This window comes from Rhinopithecus roxellana, chromosome 1 (assembly GCF_007565055.1).
Source record: "Rhinopithecus roxellana isolate Shanxi Qingling chromosome 1, ASM756505v1, whole genome shotgun sequence".
Lineage (NCBI taxonomy): Eukaryota > Metazoa > Chordata > Mammalia > Primates > Cercopithecidae > Rhinopithecus > Rhinopithecus roxellana.
Genome location: NC_044549.1, coordinates 14,717,685 through 14,734,130, shown reverse-complemented (window position 1 = coordinate 14,734,130; position 16,446 = coordinate 14,717,685). Strand labels below are relative to the sequence as shown.

The window sequence follows — 16,446 nt, the reverse complement described above, 5'->3', positions numbered from 1 at the left end:
GGGCACTTACTTGGTGCTTCTGATGATCACACCACCTGCCTGTGGGACATCAGTGCCATTCCAAAGGAGGGAAAAGTGGTGGATGTGAAGACCATCTTTACAGGGCATACAGCAGTAGTAGAAGATGTTTCCTGAAATCTGCTCCATGAGTCTCTGTTTGTGTCAGTTGCTGATGATCAGAAACTTATGATTTGGGATACTCGTTCAAACAATACTTCCAAACCAAGACACTCAGTTGACGCTCACACTGCTGAAGTGAACTGCCTTTCAATCCTTACACTGAATTCATTCTTGCCACAGGATCAGATGATAAGACTGTTGCCTTGTGGGATCTGAAAAATCTGAAACTTATGTCACATTCCTTTGAGTCACATAAGGATGAAATATTCCAGGTTCAGTGGTCACCTCACAATGAGGCTATTTTGGCTTCCAGTGGTACTAATCACAGAATGAATGTCTGGGATTTAAGTAAAATTGGAGAGGAACAACCCCCAGAAGATGCAGAAGATGGGCCGCCAGCATTGTTGTTTATTCATGGTGGTCACACTGCCAAGATATCTGATTTCTCCTGGAATCCTAATGAATCTTGGGTGATTTGTTCTGTATCAGAAGATAATATCCTGCAAGTATGGCAAATGGCAGAGAACATTTAAAATGACGAAGACCCTGAAGGAAATGTGGATCCAGAAGGACAAGAGTCCTAGATATGTCTTTACTTCTTGTGACTTTAGACTCCCCTTTTTTTTCTTTTCAACCTGAGAGTGATTTAATGCTGGTTTTGAGACAGACTTTGTTCAGGTATCCCTCTATATAATAGGTACCACCAATAATGCTATTAGCCCAAACAGTGGGTGTTTTCTAAATATTAATGGGGGGGGGGGGGCTTGGTTCAGCAAGGCCACAGACTTAATGTTGAAATTTTCTTCAGGAATTTTCTAGTAACAAACCCTGATCTAAACTAGCTACAGAAATGAAAATATTATGTGTGATTATTTTTCTCCTTATGCTATATCGCCGAATTTTTCAGACTCATTTAAGTAGAGGCTAGAGTGAGTAAGAAACAGAGCCAAATGAGGTAGGTGCCTGAGCCACGAAGTATAAATACTGAAAGAGGTCACTTTTATTCAGGAAATACGGGAGATTCAAGACATATAGATTCCTACCCGAAAATCTTGACACCTGCCTTTCCAGGATGGACATTTACATACGTAGACCAGTTTCTTCTTGGTTTCTTCAGTTAAGTCAAAACTACATGTTCCTCTTTCCCCATATATTTTTGATCATTAGTGTATTTCTTGAGCTATTTTCATGTTGTTTCTTTTCTGTGAAATGGTGTATTTATTTGTTTGTTTGTTTTTAACTTGGGACCACAGTGTTGTAAAGATGTATGTTTTTACCTGACAATTATACCACAGGCAGACTGTCAAGTTGAGAAGAGTGAATCAATACTTGTATTTGTTTTAAAAATTAAATTAATCCTTGAAAAAAAACAAATGTAACCCATCATATAAACAGACCCAATGACAAAAACCACGATTATCTCAATACATGCAGAAAAGGCCTTTGCAACACCCCTTCATGCTAAAAACTCTCAATAAACTAGTATCGATGGAACATATCTGAAAACAATAAGAGCTATTTATGACAAACCCACAGCCAATATCATACTCAATGGGCAAAAAATGGCAGCATTCCCTCTGAAAACCAGTGTAAGACAAGAATGCCCTCTCTTACCACTCCTATTCAACGTAGTATTGGAAGTTCTTGCCAGAACAATCAGGCAAGAGAAAGAAATAAAGGGTATTCAAATAGGAAGACAGGAAGTCAAATTGTCCCTGTTTGCAGATGACATGATTGTATATTTAGAAAACCCCATCGTCTCAGCCCAAAATCTCCTTAAGCTGATAAGCAACTTTAGCAAAGTCTCAGGATACAAAATCAATGTGCAAAAATCACAAGCTTTCCTATATACCAATAACAGACAAACAGATAACCAAATCATGAGTGAGCTCCCATTCACAGTTGCTACTAAGAGAATAAAATATCTGGGAATACAACTTACAAAGGATGTGAAAGACCTCTTCAAATAGAACTACAAACCACTGCTCAAGGAAATAAGAGAGGACACAAACAAATGGAAAATAATTCCATGCTCATGGATAGGAAGAATCAATATCGTGAAAATGGCCATACTGCCCAAAGTAATTTATAGATTCAATGCCATCCCCATTAAGCTACCATTGACTTTCTTCACAGAATTGGAAAAAAATACTTTAAACTTCATATGGAACCAGAAAAGAACCCATATAGCCAAGATAATCCTAAGGAAAAAGAACAAAGCTGGAGGCATCATGCTATCTGACTTCAAACTATTCTACAAGGCTACAGTAACCAAAACAGCATGATACTGATACCAAAACAGATACACAGACCAATGGAACAGAAAAGAGGCCTCAAAAAGAACACCACACATCTACAACCATCTGATCTTTGACAAACCTGGCACAAACAAGCAATGGGGAAAAGATTCCTTGTTTAATCAATGGTGTTGGGAAAACTGGCTAGCCATATGCAGAAAACTGAAACTGAACCCCTTCCTTACACCTTATACAAAAATCAACTCAAGATGGATTAAAGGCTTAAACATAAGACCTAAAACCACAAAAATCCTAGAAGAAAACCTAGGTAATACCATTCAGGACACAGGCATGGGCAAAGACTTCATGTCTAAAACACCAAAAGCAATGGTAACAAAAGCCAAAATTGACCAATAGGATCTAACTAAACTAAAGAGCTTCTGCACAGCAAAAGAAACTATCATCAGAGTGAACAGGCAATCTACAAAATGGGAGAAAATTTTTGCAATCTATCCATCTGACGAAGGGCTAATATCTAGAATCTACAAAGAACTTAAACAAATTTACAAGAAAAAAACAGCCTCATCGAAAAGTGAGCAAAGGATATGAAGAGACACTTCTCAAAAGAAGATTTGTATGCAGCCAACAAACATATGTAAAAATGCTCATCATCACTGATCATTAGAGAAATACAAAGCAAAACCACAGTGAGATACCATCTTACGCCAGTTAGAATCATGATCATTAAAAAGTCAGGAAACAACAGATGCTGTAGCGGATGTGGAGAAACAGGAACACTTTTGCACTGTTAGTGGGAGTGTAAATTAGTTCAACCATTATGGAAGACAGTGTGGCAATTCTGCAAGGATCTAGAACTAGAAATACCATTTGACCCAGCAATCCCATTACTGGGTATATATCCAAAAGATTATAAATCCTTCTACTATAAGGACACATGCACATATATGTTTATTGCAGCACTATTCACAATAGCAAAGACTTGGAACCAACCCAAATGTCCATCAATGATAGACTGGATAAAGAAAATGTGGCACATATAAACCATGAAATGCTATGCAGCCATATAAAAGGATGAGTTCATGTCCTTTGTAGGGACATGGATGAAGCTGGAAACCATCATTCTCAGCAAACTATCACAGGAACAGAAAACCAAACACTACATCTTCTCACTCATCAGTGGGAACTGAACAATGAGAACACATGGACACAGGGAGGGGAACATCACACACCACTGGGGCCTATCAGGAGGTGGGAGGCTGGGGGAGGGACAGCATTAGGAGAAATACCTAATGTAGGTGATGGGTTGATGGTTGCAGCAAACCACCATGGCATGGGTATACCTATGTAACAAAACTGCACATTCTGCACATGTACCTCAGAACTTAAAATATAATAATAATAAAGACATGTACTTATTGCAGACTGAAGCAGAACTCTTCAGAAATTATTCTATCTCATTCTTTAATGACTAGACAGAATAAGGCCTAAATAGAACAAGCAAAATTTCTGATCTTTCATGATCTACACCCAACCCTACTGAACTATATAGATTTCCTGTAACAAGTTTCTTTAACATTTACTGGTCTCCATATAAACTATGCCCCGCCCCCCAACCTCCCTGAATAACCTTTCCTCTCTCTTATCCATTCTCAACTCCGGGAGTTTTCTCTCTCCAAGCAAGCCTTTCCACTTACCACCCAGTTCACATCCTCCACCATACTCTGATATCATTATTAATAAATGTTACTGATTGGATGTGTACAATGTTCATTTTGCATGCTTATATCATAGAACCATCACAACAAGCTTGAGAGAGGCAGCTCTTACTCCTATATTAGAGGTTAACTGAGGCTTTTAGAGATTTGGCAACTTACCTGAGGTCACATTGCTAGTAGGCAGAAGTATCTGATTCAAAATCAGACTGACTTTCAAGCCTCACAGGAGTGATTCCCAAAGTGTGAGACCCTGGTACTATATCACAGAGTGACAAAAGGGGGCGGGAAAGAGAATTTTACCCCAACCGTCACTTAGTGCAAGTGGCCCTGACCTCCCTGAAACCCTCTTGTCTCTAACAATGATACCAGCTAGACACATCCTGCCTATAGAAGCAGCTGCAACAGACCAACTCTTGAAGAGACTCCTAAGGCTGCTCAGGCTGGTGCTTCCTAGCCCTGAGAAAGCAAAGCTGTGTATTAATATGATTCTTGCAGCTCCCCTTGCACACACCTGCCACTGAACTCCATTCTCCTCCTCACAACACACACACACACACACACACACCCACTCCTGTGCCTGCACTGGGTGGGCTGCTACCCTGGGGCTGGAGGGAAGTGGCTTCCGAATCCAAAGCTTTGACGGATGGGCAAGTAGCTTAGCAGTCAGTAGAGGGAATGTATGTTAGATGACTCTACAAAACAGAGGCCAGGCGCCACACTCCAGGCCTTCTCCCAAGATTCACAGTTAGTCTGAAGCTGCTCCATTTACTGGTCTTCCAGGTAAGAAGAAGTGCAAGTACCTCAGCAGCCAGCAGAACTGGAGACACACAAGGTCAGTGACCTGCAAATTTGCTAGTGCATCACTGATATCATTTTGAAAAAAAAACACATTTTAAGTTGACATTAAAATCTCACCATATGTTTAAAGGATGCAATTTCCAGCATACTGTAAAAACTGACATTTTAAAATACAAATTATACTGCTTTTAATATATGCCCAGTGGAATCTAAATATCAGAATGATTTTGATACCCATCGTCACCCATTTAAAAATTCACAGACTGACTCATCTTTAACAGGTGGAAATGTTACACGGCTCGTTTCCTCTTTTATTTACATTCTACTTCATATAACTTCATCTTAATACATTTTCATGCTTGAAATCTTTATATCACCCTATCACACTTCTCTAGCCCCCACATATACACATGTGTATATACTAAATTTGTTTTTCCCGTGATCTTAAATCTCTAAGTGTTAAAATGGTAACTTCTGGATTCAGGGATCAATAATATTATTAATACAAAACCCATCAGAACAACTTATAAACATAAAAGTAAAAATTGATAAGAAATGGATATCTTAATGAAATAAGCTTTTGTTTCCATATATTCATAAATGAATATTACTTCTTACTATAATAAAATCAGTCAGGATTTAACATCATTTTTAAGCCTATTTTGTGTTTTTATAAGAGCTGAGAAAAACCTTCAGTTAAATAAGTGGATGAGAATTAAATATATTTTGTTATAGCAATGTTTCTTACTTTGAATTCTTTTGGAGTTATATTCCCAAATCACTTAGCGAGCTATCATCAAAAATGTCTTAAATGAATTGTTAGCTGACATCTCAATCAAGGCTCCTTTACTTTTGTTGAAAGCAAAACTTGGAAACCATCTGACTTGTCAGAGAATCTGTTAGTCATTTGCTTTCTCACACTGACACTCCAATCGTTTCTGGCACATGGAGGTTTTGAATACCTGCAGGAACGTGGCATAGAAGCCAGAATGGTGCAAGTGTGCCTTTTTTTTTGTGAAAAGGGTGAAGGAAAATTGGGGAAAGGCAGGTTGGGAAAGGAGAATATGTACCGCCTTACGTACAGAGGGGCAGAGTAATTTTCTGAAAGAGAATACATGAAACTTGAGGATCTGAAAACTGACTGCTGTCACTTGCCTGAGCCTACATACCCCCTTGGAAAGTCTTTCTATTTCTTACTCATTGTTGCTCTTCCCTCCAATATGCTAAGTCTGTTTTGTCTTCTTTTTTTTAGAGACGAGGTCTCACTCTGTCACCCAGGCTGCAATACTGCTGTGCGATCATGGCTCACTGAAGCCTCGAGCTCCTGGACTCAAGCGATCCTCCTACCTCACTCTCCCAAGTAGTTGGGCCTACAGGCATGCACTACCAAAACCAGCTGATTTTTTATTTTTTCTAGAGATGAGGTCTTGCTATATTGCCCATGCTGGTCTTGAACTCCTGTCCTCAAGCAATCCTCCCGCCCTCAAGCAATTCTCCTGCCTTGGCCTGCCAAAGTGCTGGAATTACAGGTGTAAACCATCGTATATTATCTTCTTGTCAACATTCATTCATTCTCTAAAAATACACCGTCTGTCGACTATATGCTAGGCACATCTATTTACTGATAATGATATAAAATTAGCTTATATTTAAATTCCTAAGAAACAAAAGAAAAATATTAAAACTGACCAAAAAAATAAATATTAAGTAAAACTGGACAGATGGTACACAGGAATAACTGAAGTTTGAGAAACAGTTAATAAAGCTAAACTAACATATCACACTGTGTGTCACCCTGCCTGCTTACCCATTTCCCTAATTCGTTTATATGGGAACCTTGACTTATTTTTCTCTGTCTCCTTGGCTAAGTGCCTGGGGCCTAAATCCCACAGTAAATTGATAAAATTAGAGTTTTGATTCAAGGCTCTCTGAACTACTTACTATTTTAACAAAGTTAAAGCATTAAAAAATTAAAAGATAGTTAAGTTAAAATCTTGCAACACTGTATAATGTATCATTTGGATAATGATACTACTGGATAATTATACTATCAAATTATTATTTGATAGTATAATTTTCATTCAACTTTTCTGTGACTTTATTCTTTTTTCCTACTATTCTACTCTCCACGCTACCTTCCTTCCTAGTGATGAAGATGAAAAATATCATTTAATCTAGAGATTGTTAAACGCAACTAATGTAACCCTGTAGATTACAGAACCTATTTAAATTTCCATAGCTAAAAAAGAGAAATCCCTTGATTTAGTGCTATTATTATCCACTAGAGGGTGCTCATTCAACTATTTTAAAAGTTGTTTGGAAATGAAAAATAAATCAATTTATGGAAATGCACCAAAGTATGTTTCTGAGTCACTTTATTTTTATTCTTCAGAGATGCTAATGAGGAGCTGATGGCTTCCTATTCTATTCTGGCAAAGGCTCTTCCTTGTATCTCATAGAAGCGCAATTTATGTCCAGATTTGGTATTCACTGCACCTCAGATAGGAAATCCTTTGCGTTTCTGGTGGAGCATCAACAGGCTAAAAATCCTGAATAAGGAGTCCTTCATACTACGGGATCCGAGCATACATTTGGAAGGATGCAACTCCAGATCCTTCACAGCAGCACAGAAAGTATAGGAAAAGGTGTGGACTTTTAAATCACAGGACTGAATTTGCCATAACTACAAGATACCTATCAATTGTTCTAACCTCTGACTTTAAAGGGTCTAAAGGTTACTTCTTTACAGAGATTTGCACAGATTAAGGCTGAAAACGTGTGTAAAGCCAACATATAGGACAATATAGAAATCTAGATACTAGTTCATTTCTCTCTTCCCTAACCACCTGGGACTACACCCCTCACAGATTATGGTAATATTATCTGATTGTGTGTGTGTGTATTTTTTTTTCCTCTCTGTAATGTGAACTCTGGGTCAGTGAGGAGAGTGTCCAAAAAAAAAAAGATGTTGCAGACAGTTCAGACTTATACAGTCTGTTTCTTTTGCTTTCTATAAAGTACATGTATAATTTCCAAAGTTAATCAAGATTTCTAATTAACTCTTATATTAATCACACATTTATTAAGTATCCATTAATTATCCAAGTAATCATACATGTATTTGAGGGCAGGATATATACAGTCCATTTTTGTATTCTCATTGCTTAGCACAATGCCTAGTACACAAACACTGCCAAAACAGGGAATAAGCAGAAGACTTGCCCAAGTCTTAAGGTATTGATTCTTCAAAACCCTCCCTTGTCAGGAAAAAGATAAGCACGTTAGTAAATTATAACAATAAGACCTTGAAAGAATTACAATAGCTCTAGCCACAAAATGCAATGGATACAAGAAGGGCAAAACTAATTTATACAAAGGACATACAGAAGGCTTGATGAAGTGGTTAATCATGGTAACAAAAATAATGCTAATGCATATGAAGGCCTTACTATACGTCAAACAACATTCCATTCACATCGTATATACATAAATTCCTTTTCTCTTCCAAAATGATTATATGAAATAGATACTATTTTTTCCCATTTTACAGACGAGGACAGTGGAACACAGAGATATTAACTCACCTAGGTCATATGCTACAAGATGCAGAGGTGGGATCTGAACACACACTACTGTACAGAGGGAGAAGGGAAAAAGGCATTCCTAGCAGAACAGCATAGCCAGTCCCAAAAGCATGAAGGAGCCTGCCCAGAAACATAAGATGTTTCGTCCAAACATAGTACTGCAGACTGCTGGGGAGCAAAGGAGGTTTGTACTCAAGGTGTGGCACAATGGAATTTGGTAGCCCTGAGAAACAGCATGACAGAGTGGGTAAAACAAACTCTCAAGGCTCTTCAAAGTGTGAGATGTGTATACTTGGGCAAGTTAAAGTGTGAGATGTGTATACCTGGGCAAGTTACTTAACCTCTGTGTGCCTCAGCTTGCCTATCTATAAATGGAAATAGTAACTATTTCAGAGGGTTGTACATAGGATTGTTATTATTCACAAAGTGATTACAACATTGACTGGTACACATTGTTTTACCTCTCTGTATGTGAACTCTGGGTCAGTGAGAAGAGTGTCCACAAAAAAAAAGATGTTGCAGACAGTTCAGACTTATACGTTCTGCTTGTTTTGCTTTCTGTAAAGTACATGTATAATTTCCAAAGTTAATCAAGATTTCTAATTAACTCTTACATTAATCACACATTTATTAAGTATCCATTAATTATCCAAGTAACCATACATGTATTTGAGGGCAGGTTATATACAGTCCATTTTTGTATTCTCATTGCTTAGCACAATGCCTAATACACAAACACTGGAAAAACTGGGAATAAGCAGAAGTGGTTGCTAAAATAAGCAAACAGGTAAGTACTAAAGATGGCTGTTGCAATATGCCAGATAAGAGATTGTGATGGTCTAAGTGAATGGCAGCAGTACAGCATTTTTAAAAAAAGATCCAAATTAAGAAGGGGCAGGATAGTTTAGTCTCTAAGACAACTCTCACTTCTGACACCAACTACAAGTTCAGGGATTCCCAGGATGATTCTCAGGTTTGATTATTCACTGGGACACAACCGAACTCACTGAAAGCTGTTATAATCACAGTTATAGTCACAGTTTATTACAACAAAAGCATACAGATTAAAAACAATCACAGGAAGAGACTCACAGTGCAGAATGCACAACAACTCAAAGCATGAAGCTTCCAGTTGTCCTCTCCAATGGAATCACCAACGAGGTTAACGTTTGCTGGCAGTAATGTATGACAGTATGCACAAGAGTACTGCCAACCAGGGACACTCACCAAAGCCTTGGTATCCACTTTTTACTGGGGCTTGGTCACGTACATATGATTGACTGTCCATACAGCTTTTAGTCACAAGCCCTTCTGGATGTTGAGTTGACACCTGTGAACCCCAGGCCGCAACATAAATCACATCATTAGATTATCAGGTGTAACCTCAACACCCAGGTAAACAAAGACACACTTACCAGGAAGGATATTCCAAGGGCTTAGAGATTGCCACCCAGGAGCTGAGGGCAGTCGCCAGACCTATTTTTATATAAGGTTCATTTTTTACTACAAAGGCAGTGAAGGTATAGAGAAGAAAGGAGGAAACCAGACTGATGGTGATACACTTAATTCAGATAAAATATGCAGGTAGTAAAGGCAACATAGGTTTGGAATGGAAAAATAATAATACACTTTTGAGTTTGCCAAGTAACTGAAGTTGCTAAAAAAACAGAAGTATGGGACTGAATCTTGGGAAGAACCTCACAGCTTGAGATGACAGCATAGTGATAAAAGTCATGCCACGAATGGGCTTACCTGAGGAGAACATGAAGGCAACAAATAGAGCAAACATTGAACCAAGGTAAACTTCAATTTTAAAGGACTGCTCAGAGGATGACTAGACAAGAAAAGTTATTAAAAAAGAGCAAAACTAAATACTAAATACTCCTCACTACTACAGGAAACTAAAAATATTGAATAAAATACTTTCTAAATAGGCCAAAAAAAAAAAAAAAAGCACTTGACTTTCCCTGGAAGTAGACTCTACAAGTACATTATGTCTTGCAAATAAGCAGTTAAAAAACAAAATATGTCATTCTGTTCTTATTTCCCCATACCATCTTCCACGCTCAGACTACTTCCTAAGCTGAGAAACCTTTATTTTTGCCTATGGCAAATTTAGTGCGTGTTTATGCAAAACTTAAATTACCATGAAAACTCAACAATAGGGTAGATGAAGCAGAAGGCACAGCTAATTAAATGGATTTCAGGTTCATTGCTCATTTTGTTTAGAGTCAAATAAAAGTATATGACTTTCTGCGCACACTAAGTAGAAAAATAAGTCATTATAGAATATGAGTAGCCAGACTGCTACAAAGTCTACAGAAAAAAAAAAAAATACCTCTTGAAATCTTGTCTTTTTTTTTTTTTTTTTAGTCACATCCCAGATATGAGACAGTATAGAACAAGGATGAGCTGTGGGAGTTCTTGAGTCAGACAACCTAGGCACAAGCCTCAGTTCTGCCATTTATTAGCTGAGTGAACTTGGGCAAGTTACTTAAACTCTTAACGGGTTTGTTTTGAGGATGATGTAAGTCAGCATTGTCTGGCATACAGTAAGCATGCAATAAGTGTTTGGTTATTTGGATACTCTACTTGAGTACCTTTGTATACTGAAAACCTCATGAATTTATTACATACTTTATTATCCAGTTTTTCATCACTGTGACAGAAAATACCCGTTTGAAGATTTTCAATACTTTTGAAATAAAACCCACAAATATAAACGGTTTGCATATCACAGCATTTACCACTTTCTATAACAGCTTAATTGTCCTAAAATTATCTCGGAATCACCTCAGACTTTGTGATCTTTATTAGCCAAAACTTAGTTTTAGAAAAATGTTTAGAACTGCCCTTTGGAAAGGAGAAATGCTTAAAAGTTGATCCAAGAAAAAAACGGACAAGCCAATCATCTGAAAAATTAGTCTGGACCAAGTTCCAGATACTATCTGTAGCCATGAAACTTTCTTCCTCACGCAACATGTAGGGGACTTTTGCCCTTACTTCATGAACAGTGCACCTTCTTCCCTCAACCTAGAAGGTCTAGTTCTTCTTGTTAAGTAAATCCTATAAGTCGCCAAGACCCAGCTACCCTTCAGGCCTTTGCTGGTATCCTCAGGCTTTGTTAGATACTTGGATCACAGTATTCACAAATTAGTTTATAGAGTTGTAACCACAGCCATCTCCTCACTTCTCCCATAAAGACTAACTAGACGGCATGTAAACTGGACATGTAGACGGTCTTGCTCTGTATTCCAGAAAGTGTTATATAGTGTATCAGGCACTCAATGTCAAGAACCCATACAGTAACCCACACATTAACAGCAGCTTACCAAACAGACACATCACATTTCTCTCACTTCCATGCATTAAACATTCCTTGTTTTTATATTTAAATAATTTTGGGTGTATATGCACGTGTTCAAAATATACCCAGCCATCGACATAGGAAAGAAATATGATTACCGAATAAAGTGTACCTTTGGCTAAGATAAAACAGTGCTGGCCTTAAAGATTTGTTGTATTATCTTCTAAATTTCAGAAACCCGTCAATTATTCCAAGTTTTATGGTTTTTCTTTTACAGTATAATTAATTTTGTCAAACAAGTGGGCATTCCTATTTCAAGGATAAAAGCAATTGCTCAAAGCAAAGGCATAACAATTTGTGCTTACCATCCCTACAAAGTTTTCTTTCCCCTTTCCCTCATGCTATGATTCAATCTATTTCTTCTTAGTTGTTCCTTTCTATAGCTTCAGTAGGAAAGGGCAACCAGATTTAGATTCCTTTGGCTTTTATACTTATAGCATCCCTCCCACAAAAAGGAGGACTACATATTGTACTTTGTCTGTTTCATCACAAAGCATTGAGATGAATTATACTAACCTTACTGTATTCCAGGCATCTCCGAGTTCTTTGGAATACTGTTTTTCAAAATGATCCAACACAACTTTGCAAATCTGTTTTGCAAGCTTCCCCTCTGATTTTGCTTTCAGCTATGACGATAAGAAAAAGTTGCTGACATACAGTGATATTATTACAAATTTATTGAAAGTCAACATTAGCAAGGTCTTTTTTTTTTTTTTCAAGACAAGAACACTTTTTTTGGATAATTACTAGTTCTTGAAATGGAAGCAATACCTTACATGTACCAAAACTGTACTACATTACCTACTTATGAAAAAGCAAGGTTTTTCCAATAATTATTTTCCAAATGTGAAGCAAAGGTTAAAACAAAATCTACTGGGGCTGAGTAAACTGTCAAAAGGAACAAAATTAATTTTAAAAAGTCACTGTAGGGGCTGGGTGGGTGGCTTACCCCTGTAATCCCAGCACTGTGGGAGGGGGAGGCGGGAGGATCACATGAGGTCAGGAGTTCAAGACCACGTTGGCCAATATGGGAAACCCCGTCTCTACTAAAAATACAAAAATTAGCCAGGAGTGGTGGTGGGCGCCTGTAACCCCAGCTACTCAGGAGGCTGAGGTGGGAGAATCGTTTGAACTCTGGAGGTGGAGGCTGCAATGAGCCGCGATCACGCCACTGTACTCCAGCTGGCTTATGCTTTGCATGGAAGAGGCGAGAGGATCATTTCTCAGTTCAAGACCAGACTGGCAAACATATCAAGGACCTGTCTCTACAGAAAGTAAAAAAAAAAAAAATTAGCCAGGCGTGGTGGCCCGCTCCTGTAGTCCCAGCTACTAGGGAGGCTGAGGCTGGAGGATCGCTTGAGCCCAGTAGTTCAAGGTTGCAATGAGCTATGATGGAGCAGCTGCATTCCAGCTTGGGTGACAGAGCAAGACCTTGTCTCTAAATGAAACTAACAAGTCACCGTGGATGTTGACATCAAGAAAACTTGGTGAAAGGCATTTGAGAACTCTGTACTAACTTTGCAACTCTTCATTATTTTAAAGTGAAAAGTTAATTTAGAGGGAAAAAAGTCACTCCAATTCCTCGTGAAACTTCCTTGCAATTGTTTCATTTATTCATCCAAGAAAAGTGTATTCAATGCCTACTATGTAACAGACACTGTTCTAAGCTCCCGGGATACCGCTAAGACACAGAAAACAAATCTCAGCCCCCCAAGAGCTGGAGGCAGTGGGTACTAGAAGTCTGCGAGCTGTACGGAAGGGACTCAGCATTACTGCACTCAGCATTATTTCAGGGCTTGACAGTAAAGCCAAAGAAACGCTGATCTCGCGAGTGGACGAACAAAGGTGATGTTCCCCCAGTCCAGCACCCTCCCTCGCCACCTCGGCCGCGTCCAGAAGCGTCTAATTCAGATAGAGGTACCCAGCCAGGCCCCAGGCCTCACCCGGGTCAGCATTGTCCCGCTGAGAGCTTTCAAACAAGAGGTATACGCGAATCGGCATCAAAAAGCCTCCACTGACCTGAAAGAACAGTCTGACTTCCGGGATAAGCGGGCACCCACTTTCATTCTCACTGTTCCTCTTCAAGTTCTCGCGAGATACTGATTTGTCAGCGCTATAGAAATCTCGTCGAAGAGGCGTAAGTCCCGCGGGAGATTTCGCGCGCAGTTACTTCCGGTAGCTGGTAAACGCTGATACTTCCCAGGACGCGGAGGAAGCGGGACAGGGTCAAAGCGACTTTCGCTACTTGGATTGCTCGGCGCAGCTCTGGGCGGCTGGACCTTAGAAAGTCACACATCCGCGCGCCTGTGGCCCCAGCTTCTGCAGATGCTGAGGTGGGAGGATCGCTTGAGCAGGAGTTTGAGTTTGCAGTGACCGGTGATCGTGCCACTGCACTGCAGCGTGGGCGACAGAGCGAGGCCTTGTCTCTAAAAATAAAGAAATAAAAAGATAGTCGCATTTTGTGCTAAACACTCTGTGTATTGCTGGGGCTCAATAAAAGAATGAATTTTGGGGTTATGTTGTATGATGACTGCTTTAAAATATTCTCAAAGCGAAGCTAGTTACTGACTTAATCTACCAAATCTAATGACCCTTGTTAGCCTAGACATTCAGTACCCAAGGATACAAGGATGGAATGTAATGAAAAAGAAATTAAGTCATGCTTTTCCCCAGAACTGGCCCATGGGGATAATCTCTCCTTTTAATGGGGAGTGTTAAATGATTAAACTGAAGTACGCATGTAAAGCGGTTACAACAGTGATTACGAAACAGTAAATGCCCAAATGTTAGCTGCTGCTATTATTTTCACTATTGTTATCATTGTGATTTTTATCGCGTTGATACCAAATGTATGAAGACCAAAAGGCTCCTCCACTGTAGCCTCCCTTATTCACCTTTACAAGGAGCGAAGTTTAATGGTTCTTCAAGGAAGTTGTTTATTACGCCTATTTTGATAGGAAGAGTTTATTTGCTCTTTTGGTGTCATGCTTCAGTAACTATCATTTGTAGCAACAATCAGCAATTAGAAAAAATCAGCTTGATATGGTCCCTGATATTTAATAATCATCATTTTGAGTTGTCCCTTGATGCTCATATCAGTATAGGTACATGCTATATGTACAAGTCTTATATTCATGTAAAAACATGTCTTTCCCACTAATCTGATTTGAAGCTTAATATATTTATTTATTTAAACAAGTTTCCAAGTCACCTAAAAAAAGCATCTTACTAGAATTTAGATTTGGTACAAAAGACAATGTTATTCAGGAATGAAATGATGCCATCTCTTGGATGCCAATCTGTTTAATGTTTGTGGAAAAGTCGGTCTAAACTTTCAGCCTCTATTTTTTATTTTATAAATTTACATTTTATAAATATATTTTATATATTTACATGTTTTATACAATTTATTTTTCTATGCTTATTCCAGAATGTTGCAATTAATTAATACAGTGGTATTGTATTTGCAATGTGGACACGTAAAATAATTTGAAGGGAATTTCGCGGCAGTCTTGGCCTGGCTTCCTGGTGTAGCCAGCAAGGTCGGAGGTGCTAACCGCTGCTGTCATGGTTCGTTTGCTAAACTGCATCGTCGCTGTGTCCCAAAACATGGGCATTGGCAAGAATGGGGACCTGCCCTGGCCTCCGCTCAGGAATGAATTCAGGTATTTCCAGAGAAGGACCACACCTTCTTCAGTAGAAGGTAAACAGAATCTGGTGATTATGGGTAGGTAGACCTGGTTCTCCATTCCTGAGAAGAATCGACCTTTCAAGGATAGAATTAATTTAGTTCTCAGCAGAGAACTCAAGGAACCTCCACAAGGAGCTCATTTTCTTGCCAGAAGTCTGGATGATGCCTTAAAACTTACTGAACAACCAGAATTAGCAAACAGAGTAGACATGATTTGGATAGTTGGTGGCAGTTCTGTTTATAAGGAAGCCATGAATCACCCAGGCCATCTTAAACTATTTGTGACAATGATCATGCAGGACTTTGAAAGTGACACTTTTTTTCAGAAATTGATTGGGAGAAATATAAACTTCTGCCAGAATACCCAGGTGTTCTCTCTGATGTCCAGGAGGAGAAAGGCATTAAGTACAAATTTGAAGTATATGAGAAGAGTGATTAATATGAAGGTGTTTTTTGGTTTAAGTTGTTCTCCCTCCCTCTGAAAAAAGTATGCACTTTTACATTAGAAAAGAGACTTGTTGACTTCAGATCTATGGATAATTATTTCTAAGCAACGTGTTTTTATTCCCTACTAATCTTGACTATATCAGATACCATTTATGAAACATTCTTGCTATAACTAAGTGTCTCTCCAAGACCCCGACTGAGTCCCCAGCACCAGCTACAGTGAGCTGCATTCCACACCCATCACATGTGGCACTTGCCAGTGCTTGACATTGTCGGACTTTTCTAATGTTGGTATTATTTATTAAAGATGAAGATGCACATACCCTTCAACTGAGCAGTTTCACTGGTGGGAAATACCGAAAGCTTCCTACGTGTATATCCAGAGGTTTGTAGACAAAATGTTGCAGCCTTGTTTGTAACAGTGAAAAACCGAAAACAACCTGAAGTCCAGTGATGGGAAAATGAA

The 16,446-nt window shown here is 38.8% G+C and overlaps 2 protein-coding genes across 5 annotated transcripts in view; one reads left to right on the top strand and one right to left on the bottom strand.

The window, feature by feature from the left end:
* Positions 1-14,002, bottom strand: part of NSUN3 (NOP2/Sun RNA methyltransferase 3) — a 72,099-nt gene extending 58,097 nt beyond the window's left edge. Inside the window, exons 1-4 of one of the 4 annotated variants that reach the window (XM_030939862.1) lie at positions 13,862-13,950; positions 12,359-12,468; positions 9,703-9,805; positions 8,937-9,033 (exon numbers count right to left, since the gene is read on the bottom strand). In XM_030939862.1, the coding sequence (XP_030795722.1) occupies positions 8,937-9,033; positions 9,703-9,763 (158 nt within the window). In that variant the 5' untranslated portion in view covers positions 9,764-9,805; positions 12,359-12,468; positions 13,862-13,950. Of the gene's footprint in view, positions 1-10; positions 621-8,936; positions 9,034-9,702; positions 9,806-12,358; positions 12,469-13,785 lie in introns of all 4 variants that reach the window. The other 3 variants (XM_030939870.1, XM_030939876.1, XM_010357314.2) reach the window with 3 other exon arrangements.
* A 1,407-nt stretch (positions 14,003-15,409) lies between these two features.
* Positions 15,410-15,972, top strand: DHFR2 (dihydrofolate reductase 2). Its single transcript, XM_010357313.1, is given in 2 exon segments — positions 15,410-15,854; positions 15,857-15,972. Coding segments are annotated over 2 exon segments (561 nt in total).
* Positions 15,973-16,446: the final 474 nt, after the last annotated feature.